The 21,460-nt window shown below is 39.1% G+C and overlaps 2 protein-coding genes across 15 annotated transcripts in view; both read right to left on the reverse strand.

Annotated features, from left to right (window-relative positions):
* magi2a (membrane associated guanylate kinase, WW and PDZ domain containing 2a) overlaps positions 1–21,460 on the reverse strand; it is a 246,757-nt gene that overhangs the window by 190,835 nt on the left and 34,462 nt on the right. The gene's annotated exons all lie outside the window — the stretch shown is intronic.
* Positions 7,928–12,940, reverse strand: LOC144989445 (uncharacterized). 3 transcript variants are annotated; one of them, XM_078941929.1, is made up of 8 exons: positions 12,813–12,876; positions 12,010–12,091; positions 11,726–11,808; positions 11,345–11,438; positions 10,601–10,712; positions 9,633–9,673; positions 8,793–9,056; positions 7,928–8,364 (listed from the first exon to the last, which is right to left on the reverse strand). In XM_078941929.1, exons 4-7 carry the CDS (start codon positions 11,419–11,421, stop codon positions 8,849–8,851), a joined length of 438 nt encoding a protein of 145 aa, XP_078798055.1. In that variant the 5' UTR covers positions 11,422–11,438; positions 11,726–11,808; positions 12,010–12,091; positions 12,813–12,876; the 3' UTR covers positions 7,928–8,364; positions 8,793–8,848. The 3 variants fall into 3 exon arrangements, 2 of the variants coding, with proteins under 2 accessions (XP_078798055.1, XP_078798054.1); XM_078941928.1 differs by lacking the exon at positions 12,010–12,091 and having other exon boundaries at positions 12,813–12,940; XR_013653631.1 differs by lacking the exons at positions 7,928–8,364; positions 9,633–9,673; positions 12,010–12,091 and having other exon boundaries at positions 8,993–9,056; positions 12,813–12,940.

The following is a 21,460-nucleotide window of genomic DNA, read 5'->3' on the forward strand; positions in this document are numbered from 1 at the left end:
GGGAAGGGGGGGTGGAGCTGTCCACAACTCAGAAGTGAATTTCTAGTGAGCGCTCTGCAGAAACTGTCATAAAAAAAATTATTGCTGGAGGTGTAATGAAATGTCTTTGTTTATTATTCATCTACATGTTTAAATTTGACTTGAGGAGAACGTGGAAACAACTTTTTTTCTGTACAGAATCCCGATAATAAGTTCAGAAAGGCTTTAAGCAAACATTAAAAGCTGCTATTTGAGTTCGCAGCAATACTTTAGTTTATCGTTCTTCCAAGCTTTGCATGGTTACAGAGACTTTAAGAATAATAGTTGGATGTACATGAAAACAATGAATGTTGTCAAATTTAAATGTCAAAACTGAACCCTGGAATTTGACAAGGATGGACTGAGGTTTTTTTTAAAGCTTTTGCTCTTCAGACGGTATGAAATCAAGAAGGTCTTCTCTTTTAAAAGCCAAACTGAATCATTTATGGCTGTGACTTGATTTAAACCAGCAAATGTGCGCTGGTGTGTTTTTGACATGGAAATACTACTTAGCAAGTCTGCTTTTGTAAGTATTTGCAGATTATCTTGAGTAATTTTATAAAAAGCTTCAGTTGTGTGGAGATTAATTTCAATTAAAGCCATAGGAATACAGCATCAAATCCCACAAACATTTCTTTCTCACAGTATTTTGTACCCCTAACAATCTGAACAGACGGGAGGATCTCAGGACCAAGCAAGAAGCTGAAACTGTCCATTGAGGTGACCTTCTTTTTTTTTTTTTCCTCAACAAGGAGGACATCCACTTTTTCTAAGCTCTTATGCATCTTTAATAATTCAAGAGCTGTGAAAGTGGGATCTTTGAGCAATACGTAGCAAACTTCCCTTTGTCTCTTAAAAAGGCTGTATACACCACAAGAAAGATGTGATGCAGCTCTTTGTGACACAACTGAAATAAAAACGACAAATTTGATGATGATGATGATGATGTCAACAGCGATTCCATTCAAACAAATCCTGGAAAACAACGATGGCATGCCGTGAAACAGCTCCACATCTCAATTTGACTGCGTTGCCCAAAAGAGGAGGCTCCATTTCCTCTCACACCAAAGGCGTCAGGTTCTATTACCTGAGGAGAGCGTTGTCCAATGCTTTGGCGACATCTGTGCCTAATTGCTGATGACTTGCTCTCCCAGGCTCAGCTTTGAGCAGCGACGGCGCAATTAGTTCACAAATGAGGGGTTTTTCTTCTGTGATTAGTCATCTCCCAGAGGTTGGGGCAGGGGGGTGTGGGGTGTTAGGCACTCGCTCAGCACTAACCTCATCAGACAGATAACCTCAGAAACACAAAGAAAATCCTACTGTCGCTCTTCCAAGTCGACCACAAAAACAAAGAGATTGTCCTTATCCGTGATGTTTCTATAGGATAAACTTAGTTGAGGAATTGAAATGTAAATCTTATAGTAAAAATTATCATTTTAACCAAGCAAAAGATTTCAATTCCCAACCTACAGATGTATTATTGAGCAACTTAGAGGCAGCCTATATCTAGGTTACAGTGTTCTTTCTTTTTTCTGTAGAAAATGGCCTGTTTTTATAGTGTGCAGCTCAGAAATGATCCTCCCTGTAGTAAAATCTATCTGTTCAAGGCTTTACCCATATATTAACAACACTTCATTTAGCCTGAATAGAAAAAAAAAAAAAAAAAAAAAAAAAAAAAAACATGTTGGGGAGCCGGTTTAGCTCGTGCTGGTTTGCGGCGCCTTCCGTTCGTGAAACCAGGGTTCGACTCCGGGCTGCTCCCTGTTCCCTTCTCTACCTCTGCCGGTTCCAAGCCCGGTTTGAGAAGGTTGCGTCAGGAAGGGCATCCGGCGTAAAACATTGCCAAATCTACCATGCGACTCGTTCGCTGTGGCGACCCCTGATGGGAGAAGCCGAAAGTGGAAGAGAAAAAAAAACATGTTCCAGAAGAATAAACTTGGGCTTTACTAACTAACCCTTTCAAGAAGCCTACCTCTTTTTTTTTTTTTTTTGTTAAAGTCTTTATATCTTTATAACTTTTACAGGTTATTTAGACCTAACTTTATTTTCATGTTACTATATATTTGAGATTTTTGGTCAGTAAGTTAGATGTCAAAGCTAAAATTCAGGATAAAAGGTTTCTGATTATGACTTTCCAACAGTTGCTTTCCCCCAACCACCTTAAAATCAGCGTCATGATTTGGCATCGTTTTTTCTTTTGTGAGATTTTGTGAGATTTCATAAAGTTTCATCCTGTGATAAAACCAAAAAAACAAAACCCAGACTTCGATTTTAAGCTCCAGGATGCATCAAGATGCTAAGAAGAGTATTCTTCTTACTCAGAAAGACAGCAGAGTTGTTTCTTGTTTCAAATAAACATGTATACCAGGCTGCGGTGGATGCAGTTTCTTTTTTTTATACAGAAATACACGTTTTAAGGTATCAAAATACTACACAAAAGATAAATACATTAAATATCCGATCCCTGATCAGCACCCAACTCCCTTTTTCAACTGAGTCTAAAACTACGTGATTGGATCAGGACGTCCCTAAATATTAATAGTCATGGGTTTGTTGTAACTGATCATGCTAACACATCATTTGGGATGTTAACGCTTGTTCCTAACCATAAAAATATGCAACCGTTAAATTAAACAGAAATCAACCGACACAGAGTTGAAACATACCGTGGCTGAGTCCGAATTCCTGCCCTAATCCCCAACTACTATAAACTATATAACACGTTTGAATTTTTTAAATGACGGATATGATGTCATCAATTTCAAGAAGCTAAAATCGAAATGATATGAACGTTTTGTGACGATCATTTATGAGTCCACTGTCTTCTGAAGATAAAAACGATGGTTTATTAAAAAATCACACATCTCAATGCATTTTTTCGAAAAATATTGTTCAGACTCAATGCGTTGTGGTCTATATTCGCCGATCTAGTGAGTATGGATGCACACTGGTTTTTCGCAGAGACTTCTGGGAAATTTCTAGGGCACTGGATTTTGGAATTGTAGATTCGGACAGCCCTACAGAATGGTGAACACCCTTTATAGTGCACTATGTAGTGAGTAGTGAAGGAATTTGGACACAACCCAAACTATTTACACATCAAGAATTTTAGAGACTGAACTGCTAAAAAAAAAAAAAAAACACTTTAACTGCTACAGCTTCAATTTCTTTGGAAGGCAGTGTGAATGTTTTCACTGAAATGTTTCTCACAGCTGAAGCATTTAAGACTAATGATACACAACTTCTCCTTTGACAGCGCTTTATATATGCAGCTTTTATTAAGCACAAAGTGAGCTGCGTCTGTCGGGAGCGAGCGCCGGCATTTTTGTTCAGAAAACAAATTATCTTCATTTCCACACGGATAGGTACTGCAGGCAATCAGGATTCTGAGTTTCAAAATAAGAGATAGCATAAAAGCCATCCACCTGACTATAGGGACAGATTGATATGCCTGCCTCAGTCCCATCAGTGAGATTATTTTGCTTTCCTTTTTTTTTCCATTTTAGAATTAGCAAACAATGACATCCATCTTTTGATTAAGATTCAACAAGTACAGGAAAGTACAATGTTAGAGAGGAGGGACAGTACTTTGTTCAGATTATAAAAAAAACTCCTGCTTAATATACCAAAGCAGAGCAGCAGCAGAGACAAAATCAACAACAAAGCAAACAAATAATTTCTAATATTTACCTATTATTGCCATTAATGCCAAATATAAAAGACAATATTTCCTTTAAAGCTGACCTTTATAAGACTTTTGTTATTGCTTGTCTATATTATAATAAGTCTTTTTTTTTTTGTTCTTTAAAGTATTTGGTATGAAATTCAAGGGAGTGAAGCAAAAACTGATTCTTTCATTTTTAGCTCCTAGTTATTTTATTTCTGGATTGAAATTGTGAAAAAAGCAAAGATAAAGTCAATTTCAATGTTGAAAAATCCCTAATCCTGCAACTCTGACGATGATTTTAGTACTGTGGGAGTAAGAGCATCTGGATTTTACTATTAACTTAAAGCAATATTTTTATTAAAAACTTATTAAAAAATAATCATTTAGATTTACAAAAAGAATTTTAAAAAAGAACTGTGATTTTCGTCCAATTTTTTTCTCAGTGGTCCAAATTTTTCAATATTTAAAATGTTGTTTTTTTTTTTGCATTAGGGTAATGTTAGTGTTTTCAAATGTAGATTCCAAACCTCTAAAAGACCAACCTTTACCAAAGGAGCCACTTCAACAAAAACGGTATTTTTTGGTGTTTTTAACCATATTTTCTTTTAGCATTTTTCTCAAGATGGAGGGCATATAAAAAGGAAAAAAAGATTGCAATTGCGTTTCTGAATATCTCTTTATTCAAATCAGGAGCAGACAATAAAAACAGTGTGAAAAAGCCTGTAGTTTTTATCTACAAACTACAATCAACCTACAATGTTAGGTTGGGGTTGTGAGGGGCTGTACGCTAGTGGGAGAGTGTGTAAACATACGGATGATGTATTTCTGCGCAGGCTTGCTCCTCGCAAAAGGTCATGCCCACAACTTAACAAGCAAATTTTTTATGAACTCCCGCCACTATGCAGAAACTATGTCTTAGAAAACGACAACGATTTTTTGATTTTGCCTAAAAACAGCAAAATCCTAAAAAGACCAAGATCTGTGTGTTTTGGACAAACGTTGAGCAGCAAATTAGATGCGCATCGAGGGAGAAGCAGTGAATAGCAATTTCCCGCGAGAAAATCGTAAGTCCTTTATTAAATTTAGTTGCATGTTTTAGTCATAACAGTAACTCACCTATAATAAATGAAGCTTGAAAACTTGACTCCAGCTTTAGTAAACACAACTCACTCTATTTGGAAACTGTCACTTGATAAAATATTGTTTGTTGGCTTTATATGGATTTTTGCCCAAAAGCTCTAACAATCAATTAGCAGCTATGCAAATGGAAACATCTGGTAGCCGGTGGCACCAGGACACAACGACAAACATGTGCATTAAGTGCGCATCAGTAACAGCTGGATGTCTCTGAGAGGCATTGTGTCACAGCAGAGCAGAAAGCAGTTTATGAAGTCAAGAAGCGAAGCCAGAGCGGCTCGTGACCCCTGTAGCTCCGGCAGATTTGGCGAAACAAGTACAAACGTGCTGATTCACAAAGCCTGAACATTATGGAAATAAATGGATGGGCTGACCGTGGCGAATGCAAGAGGAGACAAAATGCATTTAGATTTCAGATGCTTCAGGGGGCCCAGGGGAGCCGTGTGCTGAAGGAGTGCAAAGCAAATACTGAAACGTTGGATTAGTAATAAAATATTATGACTAAAAACAAGGGTTTCAGAGTTTGATGGTGTGTGTGTAAAGTGTATGTGCGAGCATAACTAACAATGAATCTGATGACTTTGTTGTTTCTTCTGTTAGATAAAAACAGATCTTTATACAAAAATTATACTCAGGAAAAGGAGCATACAGAAAGGTTTTTTTTACTGGACTCAAAGAAAATTTCCTGGTGGCGTATCGAGATTGTGGCAATTTCGTCATCTTTTGTTAAAGCTATAACAGAAGGCAGAATGCAAATTTTTGGATGGTTTACCACCTTTAAAATTTGCACTTCAATGTGCAAAAAAGCTACACACAAACAGTTGCTAGTGTGGGCAGCAGCAAAATGCACAATTCATCTCCAGCTTTCCTCTTCTGTGTTATTCCCTCTGCCAGGTAAAGAACAGTTTTTTCACCATTCAGCTTGATCTTCATTTGGGTTCTTTCATTTTATTGTATTATTTAAAAAAATCTGTGTTATCTTTTATAAACACCCCAAAGAAGCATTATGACGTCAAAGCAAACAACAACTGGGATTTTAGACATTTTACAGCAGTTTGATCACAATAGAGACCTGTGCATGAGCAACATGTTTTCTACAATTACAGAAATAAATGAATAAGACATAAAAAAAAATGTTGAGAAAATTAAAAATGCTGACAGCGCGCCGCGTGTGTGCAAGAAAGAGGAGGGAGCGCACAGTGAGGGAGGGGAGAGCGCGTGCAGAGCAAGAGGGGGGCGCTCTCACTCACTATCGCTCTGCTCTCCTTCCCCTTACACACGCAGCAGCGCGCTGACACACATACACAACACCTACATAGTTAGTTCATTAGTTAGATAGTTCGTAGGTAGTTATTACTGTTAGTTGTTAATAAAGAATAGTGCGTTGTAATGATTATATATAAACCGCGACACTGCAAAATCCAAAATCCCATACAGTCACTGCTCTATTCTAAACAGTGTCTGTGACGCGGCTGTAACACGGCAGCAATATGGTAGTAACAGGGCTGGTTAAAAAAACATACCGGTAAAAGTCACTGAGAGCAGCAGTAACTTATAGGCGCAGCACGCGCCTCCTGTGCACTGAAACCATGGAGGTCTTCCTCCTCAGTGTCGGATGGGAATAGCGTCAGATATTCTTCGCCACACTCTCAGTGTCTCCTTTGTTGTCGCTGTCACTCTCATCCTGAGGCAAATTCTCTCCTGAGCTTGCGCTGTCCTCTCCGTTACGCAGCCGATCGGCTTTTCCACACTGCTTTTAACGGTTGCTTTTAACTTGAAAGCTGCGCCATCTGCATTTCTTCTTGCATTTTCCATGATGAGGGTCTGTTCGTGCTATTCATTCACACAGCAGGAATTTACATTAAACTTGCGTCTTCCTGGACACATTCCCCATCTCACTCTTACCCTTTCTGCCCGAGCGCCCCTAGTGTATGGAGTTAATTCAGTCTCAATAATCAGAAATGCACACAACCGGTTTTACAAATGCACACGCTCCGATTCACAAATGTCATTTTATGCAAACGTGAAAAATAAATTCGGAAATACACACCCTGTGTTTCACAAACACACAGATTGTGTTTCACAAATGCACACTAAATGTTTTACAAATGCACAATAAGTGTTTCTCACAAATGTGCACACTGTGTTTCACAAAAAACATTTTAGAAATTCACAATAAATGTATCAGAAATACACAGTAGGTGCTTCACAAACATGATTTTTAGGTACACATGTGGTGTGAACTCACAGATCATTCGAACTGCAGACTGTGCATTCAAAATCCCGTTCTCGTTTGTGAATCTCCCCGTGTGTGTGAGAGATTTTTCTACGGTGAATATTGAGACTCATCTGACGGAGCGGGTCGACTAATCTCACCATTGGCTAGTGAATCTGTCAATCAAACTCATCGGGAAAGCAGGCGGTTTCGCTTTTAGCCAATCGTATGGCCCCTTACACTTTCTCTACGCTTTCTGCGGGTGGCAAAAGCCCCGCCCATATTTGATTCTGTACCAGTCGGTCGTTAGCGTGTTAGCCTTAGCATGGCTTGTCGGTTTATTGCCTTCGGTTGTCAAAAATGACTGGCTTGTTCAACTTTTCAGTGGACCTGGGAGCAAGGCAACAGTGGTTATATGCAGTTGACATTGAATCCATCGAACTCTGTACTGGTCATGAGATTTAAAATGAATGTTTCACTCTGGATTGTTTGTACGTTATTCTCTTAGCTTTCATGCTAGCGTCATTTCAACACTCAGACACGGTTTGGATCATATGAAGGTGGAGGAGAAAAATCTGCAACTTCCACAGAAGGTTTTGTGGAGAAACTGGCATCACTTTGCTCCGTACCACGCAGTGGGACTACATTACCTCAAGTTCATCTCACTGTCAATCACAGATACCCAATACACATCCCCTGCTCAGCCCGAAGTCACTTTGCTTGACCTTAATTTTATTTTTTTAATAACTCAAATGTCATTGATTTTATATTGTAACCATATACATATACACCTCTTGGCCAGGTCACCCTTGCAAAAAAGATCCTCATCTCTCTGGGTTTTATAGCTGGTTAAATACTACACAACAAAAGATGGTCATAGAACAACAAAGTGCAAACATTCACCCTTTATTGCAGAGTAAAATTCAGTGAAAACATGGACAGATTAAAACATCAAAATTTAAGCAAATGTGGGATCTCTACTGATTTGAATTTTATTTAAACTGGAACTAATTTTCATAACATCCTTACATACAATGAAGTCCCTTGAACAATACAGCAGTATTTATTTGAACTCTGTCTTCCTCCCCTCAGTCTCTCTTCTTCTGTATGTAATTATGTCGCCTAAATTAAGTTCTAAACACACTGGACAGTAAAGATGTAGGTCCACTCCCAAACGGTCTGAATTCCACAATGGATTGATGTCGTCTTGCAGTTCCAACATTTGTGGACCCAAAAGAGGACTGTCCCATACCAGGACATTGATCCCAGGATGAGGTTCAGTCATGGATCCACTCTCCTCCCATTCAATCTCTGGAACCAGCATACCCTGACAAAAAAAAAAAAAAGATACTGTTTATGAACAGCACTGTTTTTTTTGTGTTTTAGATTATGTAGGAACAGTGACCGACTAATAATAACTTATATTGTTGCTTGCAGGCAGACCTCATATCTCCATAACTGTTTATAATTTGCAAATAAGTGAACCTTAACAAAGTAGTGACATTAGTACATCTGATGGCTCATAAGGCCATGCATTGTGATGCATTTTGAACTTGCAGATGTGCTATTCTTCCTACAAACAAACAATTTAGGGAAATTGTTTGCACCACACAACAATAATCCTTTTCATTCATTTTCGATGAAAATTCACTGTAGTCATTATGATTTCATGATACTCGTCTTGATACTTTCCACTTTAGTCAAACTGCACACAAATCAGTTGTCCAGTACAGTGAGATTAAATAAAGCATTTACCCGGGGATCAGAAACAGGGTTCTGGGTCAAGCCCAACTGCCACAGCTGATTTGGTGTCATGCTTTGCTCCGTCCTGATTGGATGGCTGTCCCACGCGTCACTAAAGACATCCAAACTGGCCTGAATGCGTGGTAGAAAAATGTAATGGCAGCAGAATACGTGATGTGACTGATATTGAGCAAGTCTTGGTCCTCAGGAGAGAGCAGGATGTTGTAATATAAACCAGTAACACCCATGAAGACATCACACCAGAGGAGCTCAATCCTGTATTTGGAAAAAAGCAAAAAGAAATATTATATTGTCAGATTTATTTTTAATACATCATTCACTTTTATGTATCAGGGCTCCAGACTAACTTTTTTCACTAGGAGCATAGTGGCCCCTAACTGAAAATTTTAGGGGCACAACCAGAAAATTTAGGGGCGCATACCGTAAATCAACATTCTAACCAAATCTACTAATTTCCACTGTATTACAAATAAATACTTTAATAATAGATGCAGAAATTACAATGTGCTGTTTCTAATTCAGTGTCATATTTTATTCTGCACTTTTGAAGATGCAACATGAAGGTAAACTGACAGCACCATCGCTGTCACGACAGTACAACTAAGTAAAAATAGTAAAAAAAAATACCATACATTTAGAATAAAAAAAAGTTTTTAGTAACAAGTGATTACCGTAGTAACCTTTCGTAATTTCACAGTTTCAAACAATACTTAAATGTATGTAAATATTAGAGGATGGAAATTCATGTTGGTGACACCAAATAGGTTCAGCCAAGATGCACAATAAGCGTGTTTGAGATCACCCAGATGGACGCAACACTGCACAGATCACCTGGTGTGTGACGTATATTTTTGTTTTTGCTCCAACATCACCTGTCAATCAAAACAAAAATATCACAAGAAAGGGGTGAGAGCAAGACACCAATCAGAGCGAACGCAGCTGGAAATTTAGTATTGAATTGACTAAAAGCTGCCCTACAGACTACAAAACAATGCATTATGGGACCTGCGTCCTGATGGGTTTTTTGTAGTTCACTGATCAATTAAAATAATTTAAAATACCAACTGATTAAAAAAAGGCGACATCCATTACAAAACATTAAAATAATTATAAAACATGTAATATCACAGCTCATACTTAGGGGGAGAGGCATATTAAAACGAAATTGAATGTTAAGGACAACTCCTAATTCCTGGTCTCTTTCAGTCTCGCTGCAGCTTCGATTTCATTCGAGTTTGAGACCCCTGCTGTACACTGTCACTGGTACACTAGCTGCAGGTCAGAAGAACGAATCAATAGTTCGCTTACCCATAGCTCAGACGCACATATCAGGTTGTGATGATATTTGTCTCCGTTTCCTTCCCACAGATGTTTACGCGCGCTCGATTGTCTCTAGGCCCCGCCCCTCCACATATTTTAGCCACTTGCAGTGACTTTCCCTATTCTTCTCACACGCATTGGCCGCCTCAGGCATCACTCAATGAAACGCGAGTGTGTGCTCGCGTGTGCTCCAGTCTCATGAGTATCCGCGCGAGTGTGTGTGTCTGCCTGCGTGCGTGTGCGCTCGCGTCTCATTGATGATTTCATCTCTCATTTCATCGATCATTGACGTGCTCCTTTCATGTTTAATGTATAAAAAATACGGAGGGTGGAGGAGGCAAATTTACTGGTAGCACATGTGCGACTGGGTGTAAAATTCAGTTGCACACTCTCAAATTTTGGTCGCAAAATGCGACCAAATGGACGCAGTCTGGAGCCCTGTGTATATATTAAAGCTTCTAAAACTAGGTTCAACTCACCGTTGATTGTGTGTACACTTTTCCCACAATGAAGCCGTTTGTGTCAGTTGTACGTACTGTGAGCATTAACTCGGCTATGCCCACATTTTCTCCTCCGTGATCTCCTCTCACCCTGACAATAACATGAAAATCATGTCTCAAACACATAATTACAAATGCATCGGCAATACGGTACACATCAGTTTAAAATGTAATGTTCTTATGTATGCAGCGTGGTGCAGCGGTAGGGCGGTCGTCCCATGATCGTAAGGTTGCAGGTTCGATTCCCGCCTTGCACGCCCATGAGTCGAAGTGTCCTTGGGCAAGACACTGAACCCCACTTTGCCTCTGGTGGTAGGCGGGCACCTGTGTTTGGCAGCGGAGCAACCACCAGTGTGTGACTGTGTGTGTGAATGTGTGTGTGACTGGGTGAATGGGTCTGTGACTGTAAAGTGCTTTGTCCTTGTAGGAAGAAAGGCGCTATATAAGTATACGCCATTTACCATTTACCATCTGATGCCAATAAGTAGAATTTCTAGGTTAGATAAATTGCAGGAGTGGGTTACATGTATCACTGGGGAAAAAAATGAGGTGAGAGAGACTGTTAAGGGGGGGTAAAATGTTATTCATGAGGGGAAAGTTTTAGAGTTGCCTTTGTTTATGGAGAGGAGTCTAAAAAAAGTAATTTTATTTTTGTACAAATAACCAAGTACTTATCCTGCCTGATATGTGAATAAAATATTTCTTTATGAATAACATGAATACCTCAGAGGTAAGCCATACACGTTCACAGCGTCACTGAAGAAGGCCAAGTGGGTGTCTGCACAGTTGTTGTCTGCCATCTTCTCAGGTACAAGATCTATGGAATACAAGTACAAATACTTTCAACTGACAGATATTTACAGGGGCAAGAATGCTAAATTCCCAATTGACAGGTAAAACAGTAATACAATAGGATGATAAAATATGAAATAGAATAGAATAGAAAGGTATTTAATAATCCCTGAGGAAAATTTTTTTAAATGGCCATCTTAAAAAAACACATAAACACACATGCATTACAAATAGAAATATCACAAAATAAAAAGATTGATAAAAAAAAGGTAAATAATTGGAAAATCAGTGTGTAAAATTAAAAGAAATTACTTGTAAGATGCCCTGCCAGAGAGTTGTATTGCCTGATGGCACGAGGAACAAAAGATTGTCACGCTGTCACGCTTCAGTAATTCCTAGAGAATAAATAAAAACACAACAAACATGGATTAGATAATTTAGCTGTCTGATCTTAAATTACATAATTTTCAAATATATGAAAGGGGAATTTTTTTAAAACACTCTTGCTATGATTACTTGAGCTTGTAGTAAAGAACACCTTTAAAAAAAATCAGAGACAAGACACTGATCACAGGAAGCCTGTGTGTAATACTTACAGTAACTTCTACTCTAATCACTGTTGACAGCTGATTTCTCCCATCCACCCTTTCTGTGACTACTTATCGACTACAAAACAGCCTAAAAACATAATGTTTGGGATTCTTGTCATTATGTCATTGGAAGTAAAGATACGGGGAATTTAGTGGCTGTCACTCTGACACAATCTCACAGGGCTGGTCATCACAATGAATACGGGTTCTAACGTTAGAAACTTAATGATGCTTCTTTCATTCAACAGTGGATTCATATATGTTATATTTAAAAAATGCCGTTTTCATGAATGTCATATGAATTAACTTTGTTGCACAGTCCACCCCGTCTTAAAGTCTGGGTTGTGAAAATGCTGTGTCTAACTTTAACCCGGCGGATCGCGTTTACATAAAGGCAGCACATTGAACCACTAGCTAGTTAGCATAGCATAGCATCAGTGTTTAAACAAATCGCCGTCTCCAAATCAATACTTTTTATTAAACTTTCTTTGCTGCTGTAAATCCGGCATGCTTTTCCCCTTAGTTCTATCTGAATCATGTTAAGAACCTACAGATCATTGGCTATAGACGCTAGCTTGAACCGACACCGGCTTGAACTTCACTCACACTCACAGGCAGACACAACTTGCACAGGCTAAGCAAAACAAAGCTAAGCTAATTTGCGGTGGGGGTACTCTGCAAACGACTCGGCTGCAGTGTTCATAAAGCATTCACACATGTCACTTGGCAAAGGAGAACGCTTCAACTTAGTATTCAATAACATTACAGGACGTACAACGAGGGAATGATCAAATAAATGCATTACTTACGGGCTGAGACTGATCCCGTTCAGAAGACCTCTCCGCCATGTTTGCCGCCCGCGTCCTCCCAACTGCTGTGCTGAACAGCTCCCTCCCTCGTCACTTTGAAAGTGAGGAGTGTAAGGGGCCATTCGATTGGCTAAAAGCGAACCCGCCTGCTTTCCCGATGAGTTTGATTGACAGATTCACTAGCCAATGGTGAGATTAGTCGACCCGCTCCGTCAGATGAGTCTCAATATTCACCGTAGAAAAATCTCTCACACACACGGGGAGATTCACAAACGAGAACGGGATTTTGAATGCACAGTCTGCAGTTCGAATGATCTGTGAGTTCACACCACATGTGTACCTAAAAATCATGTTTGTGAAGCACTTACTGTGTATTTCTGATACATTTATTGTGAATTTCTAAAATGTTTTTGTGAAAAACAGTGTGCACATTTGTGAGAAACACTTATTGTGCATTTGTAAAACATTTAGTGTGCATGTGTGAAACACAATCTGTGTGTTTGTGAAACACAGGGTGTGTATTTCCGAATTTATTTTTCACGTTTGCATAAAATGACATTTGTGAATCGGAGCGTGTGCATTTGTAAAACCGGTTGTGTGCATTTCTGATTATTGAGACTGAATTAACTCCATACTAGTGGCCGTTAGAAAAAATGCATTAAAAAAAAGAAAAGAAAAATGCATAAATTAGCCGCATCATTGAATTCGTCGCAATAATATAAATTATAAGCAATAATAAACAAGAATTTGACAAATGATCAAAATGTGTTAGATTACAAACTGAATCTCTCAAACTAATCAATTCACTTCAATAGTTACTGTCCTTGTGAGGTTTTATGGTAATTACCAAACAGGAAAAAGCCCCAAGGTAGATCCAAGACAGCTAAATATCGGCGAAGTGAGACGAAACGGCCAATAAAAATACGGTTTTGGTCTGTTCAGGCTTGTTTTGCAAAACTGATAGAACTCAAACACCGACTGCTGTCTCTCATTTGTTTCCTCATGGAGGCAGAACCCCCCCCCCCCTTTTTTTTTTACTGATATCAGTAAAAGGACTTAGTTTGACGTCGCCAATAGAAAAAATTGGCTTACTTTCAGCACCAACCGAATGAAAATCAATTCAGTTTCTATTTGTTTCACAGTTTGGACCACCATGTTGGAGCAGGACCACATCAGTAAGTATCGATTGGCCTAAATTAATCTGAGCCAACATTTCTATGGTAACTACTCTCGACCAATCAGGAGTGAGCTTGTTGGAAGTCCACATGCCTGCCACTTGGAAGCAAGCTACACAAATTCTGTCAAATATTTCAAACATTACAGACGAGCCGTAATGTTCATGAAACCAGGGTTCGAATCCGGGCTGCTCCCTGTTCCCTTCTCTACCTCTGTGCCGGTCTCAAGCCCGGTTGCTTTGAGAAGGTTGCGTCAGGAAGGGCATCTGGCGTAAAACATTGCCAAGTTTACCATGCGACTTGCTCGCTGTGGCGACCCCTGTTGGGAGAAGCCGAAAGAGGAAGAATTTCAAACATTACAGACGTGCGGCCAGCAGGGACCACCTACTTTTATTAAGGAATCTGATTGGTTGGTTTATAACTTCCACAACAGACAAAAGAAGGAGGATTATCAAGAACAAGGAAGAAGAGGAACAAGAACAAGAAGGCAGTACAATGGTTATTTTTACAAACAGAATGACTGAGTAATAGCTGTTTATTTCTCAATTCAGGCCTATGGAATTTTGGCTTCTTGAAGCCAGCAGGTACTTCCTGTTTGGAATCTGGGGGGGGTAGATGACGGGGGAGGGATCAGTCCAAATCTCATATACAATCAACGGTCTACCCTGAGTGGGCTTTGTTGGAACTGCAGGACAGGAAACAAATCAGTGAAGCCACCACCTTGTAGAAATGTCTTAAATTCAAGTGGAGCCTGAGACTTTTTGAGTCAGTGCTAATGGAAAGGCACCACACACACCTCTTGGTGTTCACCTGGAAGAAATGATAAATGTGTCCAGAGAAAGACGGAGATGTCTGGGCCCAAAGGCAGAAACCCTGCTGAACAAAAGCAGGTAGGCTCAGCGGTCAGAAGTCCACCTACTATTAGAATGTTCTGCATGAAGCCCTCAGTAAAAAAAGATGCACAATCAGATTTTACATGCTCTCCCTAAATTCTGATTCTGGTTCTAAATAGGTGCCTTGTATAGAAATATGCCTAACTGTGGTTGAAAAATGTTTTTGTTCGTTGCCCAAAGTAGCTGTATGATGGAATGAGGCCAGTGTGTTCTGTAGGATGAAAAAAGATGAAGGACCTCTGCGTGTGAATGTCTTTGACTGGAGGAGATCCTGGCACGACTGAGCGGTGTTCAGTGGTGTCAAGAGCAGCTTAAGTCGAAGTTCTGGCTGTTCAGGCTGCCATGTTTTACCAGAGGGAGTAGAAGCTTGATCTCCAAAAATCTTCTGTGCTTCTGTCAGGACCGCATGTTGGTGCTGCACTCAGAAAGCCGCCTTCCAGTAAGTTCAAAAACATGCAATGCAATGACACCAGCCTCTGGAGGGAAGTCCAGGATGTCTCAGTAAAAAAAAAAAGCATCTTTCACATGTGATGGCACATGTTTAGGTAACCATTTACTCTCATAGAAGAGTGAAAGCTGCATGTCAAATCAGACGAAAACCCAGCCAAGCAAAGCAGACATTTTGTCCATCACTTCTCTATTGAAACCCCCGTTTACTGAAATCATAAATATATATGTACACACACAAATACATGTCACACGAAAACATTTGATCATTGAGGCCTATTTGTAAAACCAAACATTAATGGCATCTTTGAACACAAAAGTTTCTTTCAAAGTGCATTATAACACATAGCCTTAAAAAAATAAACAGATTTTAAAAAGCGAAGGGGGGTCTAAGGGCAGGGATGCCAGTATAGCTTAGTCAGTGTGTTAGTTCATTTTAGTATTTTACTATTGAACTCTTTGTATTCGTGATCCTTTTGAGTACATGTTTCACTTCGAAGCCCATCGAGACGACTGTTGTTGTGATTTTGGGCTATACAAATAAAATTGAATTGAATTGAATTGAAAAAAGGTATGATAATCATGGGAAGTCAGAATTTACCAATTTCCATTTTTTCTCTGTGTCCCCCGCCGCTAAAAGCTGCCTCCAACTTTCTCCTGCCACAGTGCGGGGCAGCTGCTGCTCCTGACCGTCCTAATTCAAGCAGAAACTTTGATGCTTGTTAACGCAAAGACGTTGTACGGGAATTTGACGCATGAATCGCGTTTGGTGTGGACGGACAGTTGATTGAAATTATGTGTGTGTGTGTGTGTGTGTGTGTGTGTGTGTGTATGGGTGGGGTGGGGGTCCAGAGTACAAATACGTGTCGATCTGCGACTAGTGATCCGTATGGATCATTGATTGTCCGTGATCCGTTGCAATGGTTGAGAGCAATGGATGCATACCTAATCAAATATTTATGGTAATTTGAAGAGCATGTTATTTTCTGTTATTGACAACGGCGAATTTAAAACTAGAGGTGAACGTTTTGACATCAGTTTTGTGTAGGGAAGTAAATAAATGAAATCGAAGTAGAATAATAGAATACAGTCAGTGGGGTAGATACTGATACAAGTATTTATTTCTCTCCAAAATGCAGGTCTCAGGACTAAAACAGAGTTTACAAAAAAAAGAAAAAAGTGATATGATATTTAAAGTCGTAAATTAAAAAAGAAAATGCTATCTGGGAACTAAAATTGGTCGGATACTAAAATCCCTAAAATGTCAACACTAGATGCTTAGCTATGAGAAGAAGAACGTGCTGAAATATCTGGGCTGTCTGTGGTGTCCCAGCCAACTCTGAGAATACGTCATCAAGGGATTGAAATGCTTCTACCCTCTGGAGTTGTTAGTATTTTAGTTGGCAGCACATTTTAAAAGCAGATAGTTGGCTGGCGATTATTTTTAGCAACACAGAGGCCACGTAACTGGCATTGGAAAAAAAAAAAAAAAGGCATGAAATGTTATCAATTGAGATGGCATTCAAAGGGATAAGTCGACTGTAAGAAGTCAAGCCACAAGGGAATAAATCACCAATTATCCAGATATTTTGCTGAGTATATCACGCACTTATTTGTACACAGAGTCAAGGACATTCATCCAATTAAAGAGAAAACAGCCTGACTGAACTGCAATGAAACAACATGATTATCAGTACTGTACGATGTAGCACATCTATTCAGAGCTGTTCAGAATCAAAACGCTTTCCATTTTGACAACCAACAAGACCAACTTACACAAATAATTACAGGAAAAACACTTCCCAAAAAAGTGTGGCAACTTTACTACTGTATCGTCCTTAAAAAGGTTTTAAAATTAAGAAGACAATCCTGAAAATGATATTTAGTTTAAAAAAAAAACATTTCAAAATTCTCAGTTAGTAAGCCCAAACTGCTTGTTTTCTTTGTTTGTGGAACAAGAGAACGGATCTTTGATACTATTTTATTCTATAGTTTAGGTTAATGTCCAAATGTGGTTATTTTTTTCAAATACAAGTGCTAATCAAATGCAGTAAAAAAACATTTTTTCCTGACTGAATCTCTAAGGCATGGCTATATTTGTATACCTGTCATATTAAGGCCAAAACCGTAGATGGAGCGCAAGAAGCAATCCATAATCACTTTTTTCCCCATTTTTCTTTCTCCAAACCCAAAGAACATTATGTATGTGTGTGGTAAACATAGATTGGAGCCAAGTGTGGCACAATGAAACAAGCCCATTTTTGTGCACACTGCTTCACAGGTCAGCTTCATCAATCCTGAAGGAGGAGCAGGAAACAAAATCCCATGGCTGTGACGGCTCAGGAGTCGGGTAATTGCCCCTTTTTGCAGGGCTTTTAGGTAAAATACAGCTGAAAGTTCTGTGCAGGGAGCCAGAGTATGTCCACGTAAAGATCACACACCATTCATTTGCTTTTATCTGGTGACATGTTTAAGGACTTTTGACAGCTACACCCAGGCAATGGCTCTTCCTAACCAAATGATACGATCAAATGACAGGCTAAACACAAATCAATGGAAAGTCGGACCAGAGGAGAATAAGTGTCTTTTTATTTTTTGTTTTGTTATTGGGCTTTAAGAGTCAAAAAATTGTCTGAACAGGTGAAAAACAGTGAAAATGTTCAGTTTTAAATAAGATAAAATTTTCATTGACCCTTTGGATGATAATAACAAGATGGCTTTCCTGCACTTCAGTGATGGGCAACTGCAACCCAGGACACTGCCGACTTCAGATCATTTGAAGACCTCTGGCGTAAAACGATCAAAGAGGTATGATAGCTCGACCTTTTTAAACAACATTTTATCGTCCGTTTCTGATTCACCACAAATTAAATATAGAAATACTCAGAAATGCAATTATAAGCTTAATTTTCTACAGATATGTCCTCTATTATTAGAAAAATGCCACAAGGACATGTTAAAAACACAATTTTCATTGAAAAGTCCTGTTCATTCAACTTTTAAAATAAAATCTTTTTTTAATTTTCATCAAAAAAGTGGTTAGCGCTCTTGCCTCACAGCAATAAGGCCCTCGGTTGAAGTCCCGGCTGCGTGGAGTTTGCATGTTCTCCCCCGTGCATGTGTGGGTTTTTTCCGGGGACTCTGGCTTCCTCCCACCGCCCGAAAACATCCTTCATAGGTTAATTGGTTACTCTAAATTGTCCCTTGGTGTGAATGTGAGAGTGCGTGGGTGTGTGACTTGTAGCCCTGGGACAGACTGGCGACCTGCCTTCGCCCACGAGTGGTCAGGATAGGCTCCAGCAGCCCAGTGACCACCAAAGGGAGAAAACAGGTTTAGAAGATGAATGAATAAATACTTTTCTTCTTAAAAAACATAGTTGTCTTGTTTTCTACCTCACTGAAGGCATCTTAATTATCCCCACAATTACATTTAAAACAATTTTGGTGATTTTAAATACATACATATTTAAAAACAGATCTGATAGGAATTGGATCCAATCCCACTTAGATGTATCCTTGTTTTTGATGGGAACGGTCTACTTCAGAGGTGTCAAACTCATTTTGGTTCGGGGCCCACATTCAACCCGTATGATTCCAAGTGGGCCGGACCAGTAACATAAAAGCAAAAAACTGGGTTATTTTTTTTTTTTTTGGTGGCCTAAACATTTATTATTACACATTCATTCACAGAGGCCAATCGATCTCAAATAAAATACATTTCACTTAAAAAAATAGGTTTATTCAATTTTAAACAGACTGAATATTTTACATCTGACACTGAAGCAATTCCAATAATATACTCAAGAGGGGCTACGGAAAAAATGAAACCCCTTCCTAAAATTTAAATGTGCAAATCAATGAAAACTTAACCTAAATTAAACTTGCAAACATTTGTGAACATAAGAATTTGGAGTTAACCTCCTTTCTCTCCTGAAACATCACCCCGCCATCAATATCAGGATTCAAATCCTGTGCAGAAACACGTTTACTGTCATTCAAGTGTGCAAAACACAATGAAATGTCCAAGAGTCTTTTCCTGGTTGTCTGTCTGAATTTTGACCTTTGATGGGGCGCCATCAGTGACCAGACTGAAATTACGTGACCAGATTACTCCAACATAGTCTGGCACAGTAACTAGAGAGCTGACTATGTCATCAGCTGTTGTTGTGTCCATCAACTCAAGAAACTCCACTGTGACGGTCTGTTTAACACTTCTAATATATATACACAGCTTTATACATCTGTAATGTCGGTGTTTTCATGAACAGCGACCGAAAATACAATAAATGACTGGATTCCTTCATTTGGTGTCCAAATCTCCTCAGAGATGTTGTAGCTGTAATCGTAATCATTGACGGACTCATGTTGGCAAAGGTCAACTGCTTTTTGGGTTACAAGACTTCAGCAGCCTTCTGCATTTTTCAATAACTTCACCATCAGAAAATGGTTTGGATGTTTGCTCCAACTTGTCTGCAATAAGGTAGCTAGGTGTCACTGCTCCATCACTGATTTCACTGACGGCTGCAGTAAATGCAGACGGTTGTTCTTCAGTCCAGCTAATAGTTGGTAAATCTTCTCTTTTCTTAATTGCAATCTGTGAAACTTTTCTTTATGGTGAGTCTCATAGGGGTGCTGAATGCTATATTCTTTGAGCACCTGTTGATGAAATACCAAGCATGCAGGTTTTGCATTCAGCTCCGTGAACAACTAAAACTCTTTCCATTTTTCCTGGAAAGCTCAGCGCTTCACTTCAACCTTTTTTACTTTTTCACAACATTTTTGTCATTAGGGTGTCACTACTGATCATTCTTAGAGCAATGTAACAGTGGTGAGACTCATGAGGACCCAAAATACATCTTACACAGACACAGAGATGTTAGGTTTTGCTTTTGGCACGTGCAAAGATATGCTGTTTCACCTATTTTGCTCTTCCTTTGCTCCCCCTAGTGGCGGAATTGCGCATTTCAGTTATTTCTTTAAAAAAATCATAACTCACCATAGGAATGGACTAGAAACATGTTTTTTTTTTTTTTTAAAAAACTTCCTTTTTAAATTTTACTCTTCATGACTGGGACGGATTGAACCATCTGGCGGGCCGGACACCCCTATGTTTGACACCCCTGGTCTACTTCTTATCGGAAAATAAAATTTTACTTCAATTGACACAATGTTTTGTTTTACTTAAGAAATTCAGGAGTTTGCAAATACTGAAAGATTTCAACAAACGGCGTAAACAAAAGCCAACCCGCACATTCAAACAAACAGTTACAAGTAACTTCAGACAAACAGAACTGCTTATTTTTTGTTCTTCTTAATTCTTTCAGAAGTTAGAGACTTTTAAGAAATGGAATGAATTGGGAGCTTGCAGTTCACACGGAGCTCCACACAGTTAAATCCCACTTTGTGATCCATTGTTTTCTCCACTGAGAGAGCAGCAGATCTGAAGGTGAATGCTGGAAGACTTAAGTCAAGACAGCAGGTTTTTAATTTGACAGCTTCTTCCGCGATGCTGGAGGCTCCATGCAAAAACACACAGCGTTTGAGAAGCTAAACGAAACAAGAAGAAATAAAGAAATAAATTCATTTTGCTAGGGAGCTGTCATTTAAGAGTAAAAGTTTGTATTTGCCTTAAATCTCTAACGGGCATCAAGGCAGCCAACACCAGGATGCACAGCAGTTCAGATAGACCTGCGTACCAGAGCCTCTTTATAGAAGAAATAAAGGTTCATGAAAGAGGGGCTTTTAATCTAAGACAACCGCCTGGCCAGATTCAGAAAAGTTGACAGAATAATCTCAGAAAAGTCGGGTTTATCTCTAACTATCATCCAGCAGAGCCTGAAGGACACGGAGTGAAGACAGCCTTTCATAGTGCTCCGACAGCAAACACATCATTAGTAATGATGAATAGAAAGACTTTATCTGGTTTTAAAGGCAAATACATAATAATACAAGGCTTTCTGTTACCCTGGTGAGACCATGTGGGGCAAAAAAAACATTTTGAACAACCGGTTACCAATAACAGAAAATTGTAGTTTTGGTATATGAGAGACATCCACAGGTTACTATGGCAACAAAACATATATCTAAAGTATCTCCAATTAATGAAATGGAGAGTGAAGATCATTCTTTGCTG

This window comes from Oryzias latipes, chromosome 23, assembly GCF_053564925.1.
Source record: "Oryzias latipes strain Hd-rR chromosome 23, Olatipes_Hd-rR_3.1".
Taxonomy (NCBI): Eukaryota; Metazoa; Chordata; class Actinopteri; order Beloniformes; family Adrianichthyidae; genus Oryzias; species Oryzias latipes.